This window comes from Scatophagus argus, chromosome 17, assembly GCF_020382885.2.
Source record: "Scatophagus argus isolate fScaArg1 chromosome 17, fScaArg1.pri, whole genome shotgun sequence".
In the NCBI taxonomy this organism is placed as follows: Eukaryota; Metazoa; Chordata; class Actinopteri; family Scatophagidae; genus Scatophagus; species Scatophagus argus.
This window is the reverse complement of record NC_058509.1, coordinates 20,134,735-20,147,631: the sequence shown is the minus strand read 5'-3', so window position 1 is coordinate 20,147,631 and position 12,897 is coordinate 20,134,735. Positions and strand designations below refer to the sequence as shown.

The 12,897-nt window shown below is 37.1% G+C and overlaps 1 protein-coding gene across 1 annotated transcript; it reads left to right on the top strand.

Annotated features, from left to right (window-relative positions):
- Positions 1–179: 179 nt before the first annotated feature.
- On the top strand, positions 180–1,719 carry rpa3 (replication protein A3). Its single transcript, XM_046417868.1, has 4 exons — positions 180–342; positions 429–503; positions 1,275–1,386; positions 1,487–1,719. The coding sequence occupies exons 1-4, from the start codon at positions 244–246 to the stop codon at positions 1,567–1,569; spliced, it is 369 nt and encodes a 122-aa protein (XP_046273824.1). The 5' UTR covers positions 180–243; the 3' UTR covers positions 1,570–1,719.
- Positions 1,720–12,897: the final 11,178 nt, after the last annotated feature.

Here is a 12,897-nt window from a genome sequence, read left to right as displayed (position 1 = left end):
TTGGTAGATGTTTCTGGGGAAAGAAATGCTAGAGCACAAAGGATATGTCGTAGTGACAGATGGAGGCGTTCGATTTGAAGTGCTGGGTTTGCCGTAGTTATAAGCCCCGAAGATTTTTTTATGTTAATGTCGGTACCCCGCCCGGCTGGGCTTCCGTGTTAAATAAAAATATGGAACTAAGGATTTCCCGCGCGATATTGCATTGTCCCGAGTCCAGTAACGCCAAAACAGCAAATCATTAAGATGGCAGGCATACTGGATGTTCCAAAACCAAGAATAAACTGTTCCATGCTGTCGCAGCACATAAGCAGACCGGTCTGCTTCGTTGGACGTGTTGAAAAGGTAAGTGTTGCTCCTGGCTAGGTTGAATTGTTACAGTTGCGTTCAACTTCAGCGATACATGAAGTGTTTCTCTTACGCTCTGCCAGGTACACCCGACAGGAAAAACATTCACTGTCTCGGACGGAGAAGGGAAGATTGCAACAGTTGAACTTAACGAACCTGTGAGTACGCTAAAATGTTAATAAACTGTAGATGATCTGGGGAGTGTAACGTTAATTATTTGCAGTCAAAAATAATATTTAAGTAGGAAAGTACGTAAACCAGCTTGTTTTTCAAGGTATTCTACAATTATAGTAAAGCGTGTGTTACCTTCACATCACGGACGCAGCTGTTTTTTTCCCCCAAAATAAATACACGCTGATCTTCTATGAACCCGGAAGTTCGTTTAACAACATTTATTTCTCTTTGTCAAAGACTTCCCTAACCATCTGGGTGAAAAAAATGAAATGAATGAAAAAATATTTCAGCTGGATCGACAGAATGTTTTAACTTGTCTCCCATATTGCGATTGCAACGGGAAAGGGTATCCAGAAATGACATGTCAAATGTCTTTGCTCGGTGCTTTTATTATGTGAAACAATATAGAAATGTTTATAATCGGTTATATTTGTCTATACTGATTTGTATTATAATCCATAGAATTGTTTTGGGTGAAATGTGTCACTTCCATAAATATGGATAGGAAACGCTGTGGCAACTTAGTTAAAAAAAAAAATATCTCTGTGCAACAGACATAACATTCTTTTCATGATTACAAAAGTGTGATAATTCTGAAAGTAAATTAGGACCAACACTGATGTAGCATGCGTCGTATGTGTAATACATGTGCAGTTTCTCTTTAGTTTACTTGTGTTACTAAGGCTTTAGCACAACTACAGTCAACAACAAGATAATGGTATTAAATTCCAGTTATGTTTTTTTTATTTTCTCAGCTTCAAGAAGAGCTGAGTGGTGTTGTGGAGGTCATTGGTATGGTGTCCAACAAAGGAGCAATAATGGCCACCACATACAACATGCTACGAGAGGACAAGGGCGTTCCTTTTGGTAGGTTTTTCTTTATTGTCCGTTACATACAGATGACTACAGCGGCATCCATCTGTGGTGACTTATATTGTGACTTATGTTCTGCCCATTTCTCCCTCAGATTTAGAGCTGTATAATGAAGCCCTGAAAGTCATCCATGATTTCCCCCAGCACTACCCATTTGAAGTAGCTGCAAGTGGATGAGGCTCACCTTGTAAAATGTTATTCTTTGTTCATTTGAGTTGTCTTCTGTTTGTGCCCGTTGCTTGTTTCATGTGATGAGTTCCAATAGATTTGTAGAAATGTAATGTCAAGTAAGTTTTGTCAGCAAAATTAAAACCTGTAAAGACCAAATGAAGTGGTGGCTTGCTTTTTAAAGAAAATGTTCAGCACAAAATTCTCATCTCTCATCAAAATCTGTGACAAAAATGAAATTAAAACGCTAGCTTTTTAGGGACTTTCCACCAGCAACGTGCTCTTTATTAGCAAATGGTTACCTCTGGAAAAAGCGGTAAATGGACCTCTAAGTTGTATTTTGTTTAACAGTCTGGGCAGTAAATCTTTCTGAAACCAGAATAAGATGTTTACATGTGCAACACATTACCAGGACACTCCAAAACCTTATCATAACCACAGTTTTCATGTGGAGCAGCACATCATTTACCTCATGTAGTCTTCTAAATGAGGTGAAGTAAAATGAACTGGTTAGATTAGAAATGTATGTTAAAGTATGAAGTGCTAGAAGCGGGTATCTTTGCTTCTAGCATTTCAGCTACTATGAACTGGATGACTGAGAACCAACATCTGCATATGTACTTCAGAATGCAGTAATTAGTTGCCCAAAAGGAAAAAGTGTAGAGGAAATTGATTAAAGGCACAGGAGAATATTACATACTAAATGCATCCATTTTATACAAGGGTTTTCACAATACACTGATAATAACTGATGTTAAAAATAAAATATTGACATGTTAATAGTACACATTGTCTAAATAGTCAAAGAGTTGGAAGGCCTTGTGGACCTCATTATCGCTTCATCTGTTTGTCCTTTGACTGTTCATTATGCCGTGGTCTGCTGATTGGCTGCAGGGTGTCAGCTGATCCTTGATAATGGACATCCACTAAGTAGTTTTATTAAAACTACAGTAGAAATGAACGGCATGAAAACAATCTGAATATCAATACTGAGTGTATTGCCTCATCCTCACCACAGGATGGTGACTGTAACACACAATCTGCCAGCAGCCTGCACTGCCTGCAGGATTTAAAGCACCAAAATCAGTTTCTGCAAAACAAGAATTAGAATGGGTTAAATGATCTTTAAAGTCATGAATCATGTCTCTTGCCTGCTGTGCACAGTAATGTTCATTATAAAATGTTTCTGTATGGGATAGCAGGCTGCCAGGTCAGGATATGTTACACAGCTAACGTAAAAGCACCATTCAATGGCAGCGGATGGTGCTGCAGGAAGCTGTTCAGTTCACAGCAGCTCATCTTACTGGACAAGTGCTGATCATACCAAAAACTTATGAGAACTGATCATTTTAACTGGTTAGTCAATCCATTTTCTGCCACCTATGCAGGTCCAGGATCCATTATTTTAATTAGTTATACCAGTAGTAATTACTGTTATATACTACTGTCATGTAGGCTCAGAGCAGAGACTCAAAGCCACACCACAGTAATTTCTAAGTTTTAGCTGTGTCCAATTGTTCTGGAAAATCTTCCCTCGAAGTCCAGTAGAATCATCAACAGGAGACAGGATTCTGAGCAGCAAAGACTTTAATGCCGGCAAAAAAGGGAAAAACCATTCACAAAGCACACTAGGTACACATGAAGGGTCTCTCTCAGAATGACTGGTGGCTTCACATTATATACCTCAGCTTAAGGTTTGGACCTTTCCACGCCTATTGTCCATCCCTTTGCCAACTTTGTTTTATTTACACCAATAGGTTTCTCTTTTTGTCCTGAATTGGGTGGTATCTTTTACACCATTAGGTTTTCTGGGGACTTTCCACTGACCTCATCTTGCACCTGTTTATTCATTATTTATTATTTTTTCATGTGCTTCTGTGCACAGGTTACACCGGTATGTCTTGCACGGCTTCTGTGTGCAGAGTGCACCGTTATGTTTTTTATGTGCTTCTCTGGGCTGCACTTCTGTGTGCAGGTTACACCAGTAGCTTCGGTACACAGTCTTCATGTGCCTCTCTGGGCTGCCTTCCAGTTTTTGGCCTAAGTTTCGGCTGGTAGCAGACACCATTATCTCCAAGCCTTTTCCTGTGCTATTTTTTTTTTAAATAATTGTTTTATGCCGGATTACAACAAATGTTCTTCTTCAGGTTTACAGCAGTTACAATGAGGTTACATTCACAGTGTATAACTACCATAGGCAGTGTTTCACTACCATAAAACAGTTTCACAATTACAGTTTTTACCTTCTATAGCTTACAGGCCCTTAACCAGTTGTATCCTTTTAATACAGCTGTATCTTGCTTTTCTTTCAATCTTAATGGAAGCATAACATGACTACTTCATGCTATTATATTGCAGTGCATACTATAACCTTAGCTCATCACAACTTACATAGAAATTACACCACACTACCAGGAAAGACTGAAAATAGATGAATTAATCAAATAATAATAATAATAAATAAATACATCATCCATATGGTTTTCTATAATACAAAACATAGACATGATTAGCAAGACCATGAAATAGCTATTAAACACAGTTCTGTGTGGTATCAAAAAATCTTAAAAAGTCTTAGATTTAACTGGTGAACCCAGAAGAATCTGTTGGATGTTTGTATTACTGGTAAAAGTAGATAGTTCTTTTATTGTAAAATGTATCGGCAGCCTATTCTATTCTCAAGATGTGTGTGCACAGTTATGAGAAATAATAACTCAGCAAGAAAAATTTTAACTTTTGGTTTTCTTATGAGCTTTTGGAGTTTGCTGAGTTAAAAAACAAACAAAAAAAAGAGATGAACTGAAAAGCACAGATTTGTGAGATGGTACTGAAAGCTCCAGAAGAACCTAGTAAATGAACTGGTGTTTTTATTTATTTATTTATTTGTTTATGTTTTGTTTTAAACTACAGTTTGCAATTTCAAAAATGAACTTTCAGACACAGAGCTGCAGACCTTCTCTTTTTGATTAGTACATAACATGGATACTAAAGGGAATGGAAAATGATATTGTGTCATGAAGTTGTTATTTATTTATTTTTTCAGTTAAATGTGGCTCTTTGAACTCATTCATAACCTTGATTTCTTTATGTGTTTAACATAACATCTACTGTATCTGACAGACATATTTCATGTGTACCATTATGAGTATGGTATTGTTGGTATCTGAGTACATATGTGAATCAAACCTTTAACCCTGACAGTGACGGAGCCCACCTCAGTTCAGGATCACAGCATCATCGTTTAGCTTATAGCACACTCTGCTGGTTCCAAATGGCCTCCACATTCTCTGCCGGCTGCACAGCACACATCACAGTTTCATTGTTTAGTCTCCAACCCAAACTAAGACCTACCTACTGACACCTGCTGACATTGTTTATTTCCTAGATTTTAGATGTTCCTTCAGTGTTACAGACTACAGTTATTATGCAACTCTTTTCACAGGCTAAACAGTACTTCTGTTGTGTTTATTGATCTTTATGTGTAAAATCATAAAATCATATCCATCCATTTTCTATACTGCTTATCCATCAGGGTCGCGAAGGAACTGGAGCCTATCCCAGCTGACTACGTATACCCCGGACTGGTCGCCAGTCAGTCACAGGGCTGACACACAAAGACAGACAACCACACACTCTCACACTCACACCTAGGGGCAATGTAGAGTAGCCAATTAACCTAATGTGCATGTTTTTGGAATTGTGGGAGGAAGCCGGAGTACCTGGAGAAAACCCATGCAGGCACAGGGAGAACATGCAAACTCCACTCCACTCCGGGATTCAAACCTGGAACCCTCTTGCTATGAGGCGACAGTGCTAACCACTGCATGACTGTGCCACAAGTAAAATCATATAAGTACACTAAATCTGTCCAACTGACTGTCTCATTTGTGCAATAAAATCAGGTTTCACCCCAACCTTGTTATTAATTCTTTACTGTTGCTGCAGTTTTGAACTCTTCAAATGTTTTCCTCCTCTCTGTGGACATTTGAATTAGCTTAAATGAAGCTGTGTTGGGGATCACCAGTAAACTGTACACTGATAATGTTGAATGTCTTCTAAAGTCTTGTTTTGACCAAGCAACAATCCAAAACCCAAAAAACTGTTAGTTTCCTGTAAGACAAAGAATAACAGCAACTCCTAATAAGTCAGAAGCTGAAATTACTTTGGCATTCTTGAAAAAAAAAAGACTTAAACTTTTTATAGATTAGCCCATACACAAAGTTGCCAATTAATTCATTCTGTGTTGCCTTGAAAGTTCCTCAATTAATTCCCTCAGAATTATGCATTTAAGTAAAAGTACAGATATCAAGGAGTAAAAATACTCTGCCATAAGTAAAAAAATATGCATTCACAGTTCTGATTCTTTAAGACCACTCTCATGTGTCTGTATTAAATGTGAATCAGGGGCCAGGTAGCCTAACAGTTAGCTTAGTTTAGCATAAACACTGAAAACAGCAGGGAAACAGGCAGCTTGGCTACATGTCCCAATATTGGCTCACCAGCACCTCCAAACATAACATTACATTACAGCTCATTTGTTTCATCCATACATAAACTGAGACGTCCTCCATCTCCAGAGACCTCCTGCTCTCACTGTGAAGTTGCCAGGCAGCCACCATTTGTGTCAGTCTCTGATTGCTGGCTTGATTTCATATTTAACATACAGACAAAGTACCAGTATCAGTCTGCAAATAAAAAAAAATGTCAAAGTATTCCTTTCTTTCTTATCATTTACAAGGACAATGAATATTAATCAACATTTTTGTAATGTGACCAAGTAGCCAGCTGGGTAATTTTCAACTACAATCCTTTGGTGAGATGTTTTGAAACCAGTGAGTTTAAAATGTTTGCAATTAAAATTCTAAAGTTATTATTTTTAAAAAAGTACTTAATGTTAAACAACTATTACGAATGAATTAATTTTAAAGTTGTATAGTTCATACATATAGGTCGGTTCAACAAATTTAACTGTAGATGCTGTTATATATGATAATTATGTATAATTGAAAGCGTAGTAGGCTACACTATTTCAGTACGGATCATACAGGCAACAATCAGAAACATGGAAGAAAAAAATATTTATAAACAGTAAAGAATGTAATACTAACATGAAGTAGCTGTGCACATCATATTAAGTTTTAAAATCTTAATCTGCAGAGTATAAAGAAGCAAAAGAGTAAAACAGTTAAAATATTTCATAGTTATTAATTTAAGTATGTAACATGATCCAGACATTTTGCCCTTTGGTTGAATGTATGTTGACAGGATTTTAAATTGTAAGTCTCATCCTTCAACAGAGTGATAAATGCCAACCACTTCAGAATTATGACATAAAATGTGATCAAGCAGGAAATGATCACTGTAAAATATAGCTTATGTCAACCCAACATATAGATGTGTATATCATTACTGAAGAGGCGGGGTGATAATGTCAACTGCTGTAAAAGAGCTAAGTATATCCCAGCCACATTCAGTGTGTTAACGGGTTGGAAAGCAGTAGCCTAGAGGAAGGCAGCTGCCGTGTTCCAGCAAGTTCAGACAATGCTGTTAATGTTGCAGCATCTGCTCCATCTGCTTCCATCCACAGTCACTATCACTTCCATCTCACACACTCTGTCATGGAAACCTAATTCATTTTTTGCCACTGCTTATCATTGTCAAATTCCCCAACACTTTCATTCATTCCATTTTTTAAATTTTGTTTACCATGGCTCAAAAACCCAAAAGCATTTGACCTGAACAACTTTATGGTATTTAAGGACGGATTTTACTCTGATTAACCTTGAAACTAGATAGATAGATGGCTAGATAGATAATTTATTGATCCTGAGGGAAATTTAACTATAGCGCCGAAAAAGATGATTAGCTGATTGGTCAGTCAACAAAGTCAACAAAAACTTTAACTGACAGCAAGTTTGAAAACTGGTCTATTAAGAAAAAATGCCATCCATTTACTGGGTCCAACTTGCTTTTCTGCATCTATCATTGTAAACTTTTGGGTTTGTTGGTCAGACATAAGCTACTTGATGCTGAGCCCGCTCACTAAACTAACATATTGGTCAGCCAATATCTGAAGTGAAATTTCAGTACAAAGCAGTTGCTTAGTGCAGCTTTAAGTTGATATTTAGCATTTTAAACCTTTGCATTCTTGCCACTTGGGGCAACGCAACAAGCTTGAATGAGACATCCATGTGTAGATGAGCCGTGCTGAAATGTTAGCTAGCTTAGTTAGCTAGCTGTAAGTAGATGGAGCGCTTCCCTCTGTGCTGTCATACAATGTGGTTCACTAGACAGAAAATAATCCCTGCATGAAACTGCTCATAACAAGGTCTGTGGATCACCAGCTGGGCCATTATTGCATCCAATAATCTTTACAACTTGGCAACTCACATTCAGACAGTCTAGAGGGATAAATAGCACTATACAAGTAAGAAGGAAAATGTGTATTTTTGGTTTTGAGGTGAACTGTCCCTTTCCTAAACTGACTCTCTTTTTACCTCTGGCTCTTTATGTTAGATGCTAACTTTGTCTATTTTTCTCTTTGAGTGCAGTTTATGGTGGGTTTATCCAAGCTTTCTTGCTCTAGACAGTTGCCTGTTATCCATTATTAATATAAAAATATTGATCAGTGCTTTCTTGAGCATCTTTAAAAATTTTGTGCTTAAATTTTTCAAAAATGATAATCATTGTTTCAGCTCAGAATCTTGGACAAGCATTTGATTTAGGAGACTAAAACTATTAAATGAAATTCTTAAAGTGAGTTAATAGCTCCATGGACAGAATGAGGCACGTTTCATTGCAGGTTTTACAGACTGACACCTCTTGAACTGTCAAATAATATTATCCCCTTGATCCTCTTGGTGGGTCCATGCTGACCGGACAAAATCTTGTTTGGTTTAAGAAGCAATTATGGACCCAATTCATTATTACACTCATAGATCAGTGAGGGCCTATTTCTGTTTGTATTTGTCACATAATGTAAGTTATCATCAGTCATAATACATTCCTAAGGTTACTTCGTCAGGACTTTTTTCTTTTTTTGAGACATGGATGTTTATGACGCCTTTATGTTGTGCTTGTTAACCCTGAAATGACCACAATAACTGCTAGACTGGGCTGTGGATCTTGTAAAACTCAGTGTGCTTAACCCATTGCCATACCTTTAAAGGTCATTAGTTCATAGTCTACATACCAGGGTGGACACTCTAATTTTATTTTTTTATTATTCTGAAGCTAGCTGTGAATGCAGCAGCTCCTCATGTGAGCCAACATGTCTAAAACAACCTCCGCATATCTATCACATGCCTATCAGGGCCCCTGAACCAGGCCCTTCGATCACCGTATGAAGCTGTCATGCCTGCCAAAGTCTGAAGTGCCACAGGGAGCTTTAACAAATGATCCAAGTTCAAGAAGACTTCATACCTGCAAGCGCCACATGTAAGCATTCACAGGCTCTAAACCTGTCGGTGCAGCCTGGTACTGCTGTAGATATATAGTGGTATGGGGCACTTTGAAGTTACATTTAAACAATGCTTCTTTGACTGAGTTCAGCCCAGTCAAATTCTGTTTGAATTTGTGCTTCAAGGATTGTTGTTTGAACTTGTCACAACATTGCACAAACAGCAAGATATACATTAAATCAAAGACAAAAAAAAACAAATAAATAAATAAAGTCTTGCATGTCAAAAAGTGGTTACATTGATTGTTATAGTTCACCTTTTGCCTAATGCAATTCCACCTAATGCAATTCCAGAAGTACAGCACATGAAATTCACAACATAATAATTTTTCCAACGTAGCCTAATAGGGAGCCATTCAGACACTTTTATGTGCCAGGGTTTTGCGAGGTTAGTCTTGGAAACATATGCCTCCATCATGGCACAATGGAGATTAACAGAATTTTTTTGGGGAGTTCAAAACATTGAGAAATTATGGTAAAACGTCATATGAAGATGAGAACCATAGTGTGTTAAGGGGCCGTTCATAGTTAGTTATAATTATGACTACACTTACAAACACGCAAAGTGCTTTCTGATACACTATATCCACATATTATAGATGTGACTTATAATGAATCACAGTTTACAACAAAAAAGTGTTGGATGCTTTGTCTAAATTTAAGGTTGACTTTTAATACACATTGGTTACATATAGTCACAGTAAGGACTCATAGTATGCTGTAATAGACCATGCAGTGTCATAAGTTACTAGTTATTTGTTACTTGGATATTTATGATTTATTAAATATTTTCTTATTTAGTCTTTTCTGGTGTTAACATAACCAACTTGGGAGATTGGTAGGGGATGGAAAGTTAGTCGACTTTGAATTGTTTTACTACATACATTTTAAATATTCTGTCAAAGCTCTGTCAATAGCTCTTTTTTAGCAACCTTCTAACAATCTTGATAGACTACTGAAACTTAAGTTGACTACTTAAGTTATCTATTACCGATGTCTACCTGTTTTTTCACTATCTACTTGCTGCTGTAACAAGGTGAATTTCCTCATTGTGGGACAATAAAGAAAATCTTATCTTATCTTATCTTAGTATTGCACTTTGATTTTCTATAGATTTTCTGGCCACCATTAGCAATGTACCACATGGCCATGCTTGTGTTCAGAAAGGGTCTGGGTGTGCAGCTGCGTGCTGTAAAAAGCCCATTGGTCTTATCAAAATATGTTGACCTGCGGCAGGAAGTGCCCTCTAAACTGCCAGTCTGGTATTGGCGTTGCTGCCGCCTGGCTGTGTTGTCTTAACATGGAGCCGTCTGCGGACAGTGTGCCACAATAATTACCACCAGTCTCTTCCCATACAGCCAGCAGCATCCGGCATCACACACATCTTGTCCATTGCTTTTCCTAATGCACAACATATGCATTATATGATCACATGTCACACACATTTACTAAGGTTTTAGAATAATCCATTTAAATAAATAAAGAAGAAGAGAGAGAGACGAAGAAGAAGGTTATTTTTGTAATTGTCCAGGAGCAAATTCATGGTTGTTTTGAGGCCCTAAGCAATGGCGTTAAAATGATGGCATGATGTGTTGTATTACAAAGTAGTCCATAAATAAATAGAAAAATAAATCAAACATATGACACTGAGCATGGTGTTTCATTTAACATTACAATCAGCAGACAACATGGTCTGCTCTCAAAATTCAATTACATACTTGTTCTGGGGCTTTTGTTGTCTTTGACAAGTTGAGCTTAAAAGCCAAAATGGCCCTAAAAGTTCTAAGAATAATGGAAAGCTTGAACATCTACTGTTCCATAACAATTGGGAAAAATTTCATCTGTTGGTGTAACCTGCATAATACTGGAAAAATAAGCCAGCGTTTAAGCTTTACTTTATGATTTCTTCCCATAAGTCCATTTCAGTTTGTGAATTAAGTTTGTAATACGTAAATATGTTAAAATAAGTTAACACCTAAAATTAAATAGTCAGCTGTTTGCTAATATTCTAGCCATCAACAACTTTATTACATAATAATATGTCAGCATAGTGCTTACTGTTCCGCTGCACCCTAGTGGCCAAAAAGCTGTTCATGCAGCTTTAAAGTAGAAATAAAACAAGACAACTTTTCTGCTTAAACTCATAATTAACAACAACAAATATTGATTGCACAGTCTGATGACCCTAAAATGAAATTAAATGAAGTCTATAAGTGAGTATGAAGTCGGCTCATAACACAGCTTGCTCTAATCGGTAGCAAACCGACGTGCTCTATGTAGATAGGTTTTTATTCAGGAATGTTTTCTCCAACACTCCAGGTAACATTTAACTGAATGATTGGGAACTCTTGCAGCAGGAGCAGTGGCATGTGTCAGACATATTGCTGATTTATGTTAGGAACTGGGCAGGAGGCCTTATCTGAGCCTGTCTGTGTGAATTATGGGAGCAGCTAATAGAAGTTTCTCACACTGACAGGTACAGTTTCTCTCAGCCCCTCATCATTCTCAGCATGCAACTCCATAAAGATTAGATTTAAAATATCCTGATTCTGGCCTCTCCTCCCCATCCCCACCCTGAATAAACCATATTTCAGTCTCACGACACTGACACTGGCCTACTTTTACCTAAATGTTCTGTTTTTTTAGTTTTTTTCTTTTTTTTTTTATGCAATGGTAGATGACTTCTGAGTCAGTACAGCAAGGTCAAAAAAAATGTTAATTAATCAAATCAAGCTCCTACAGCTGCTGTTGTCAATATTTTTATATCAATAATGAATGAAATTATTAAGTGCAGATTAAAAGGTGACCAACTCACAGAGAATTAGTGCTAACTTTATGTTTCATATCAAGTTTAGCTTTACAGCCTGCAACTTCTTTGCTTTGCATCACTCACTACGTCATCACTCTCATCATCATCTTTCACATCACCTTTCCATTTCCGAACTGCAGATAAAGTCAGCAAGTAGCCATTCTCTGGATTAGTGAACTGTCTGCTAACATGTCAGCCTTTGTTTTCCTTTTTTTTTTAACTTTCTACTTAAATCCATTTCAAAAGCAAATATTTTCACTCCATTGCATTTATCTGGATTTTATTATACATTATATTATATTTTTCACAGAACAAAAGCAAAGAAGACAAAGTGCAATGGCACATTTGTTTGCTGTGGGACATTTATAGATAAGGGCCAGTCCCAGTCACACTTTGAACTGGGGACAGATGGGAAGCTGAGGTCAGAAGATCTTGGGTCTCTGACACTGTGAGATGTGGCCAGGAGTTCTATAAGAATGGGATAGACCATTTAACACTGTAAATTCATTGTATGTGTAACAGGGAGCTGGTGTAGGAAGGCGAGAACAGAAGTACTGTGTTTACTCTATGCTGACAATGTTAATGCAGCACAATTTTCAGCTAGATGGACATAGGGAAAAATTAACTGAGTGAAACCAAAATATAAAGATTTGCAATAATTAATGTAGGAGGATATGACATAAATGACAGATTGTCATAAAGACAATGCAGGGCCAAACAAAGTTTGATTTAAATACCTGATTGATTTGACTTTTAGCTTCAAGATTTTTGCATTCAATTTCACAAATGTACCAAGATGGTTAGAAATCACCCACCCACCTTTACTGGATCATAATAATCATTCATTTTGTAAAAGTGAGTACAGTTTACATGCAAGTGCTGTAAAACTCAAGTTAATTCAAGATATATTTAAAGGGACAATGATAAATTACAGTTACTTTTACTAAAATGACAAAATAAAGATGGCTATTTTTGAGTTTGTATTAAAATTCATTTTTATTTCATTCCCAGTCACTTTGTCCCCCATTGGAGCAATTGGAGAAATTGGCTGCAGCTGCAGCAAATTGTA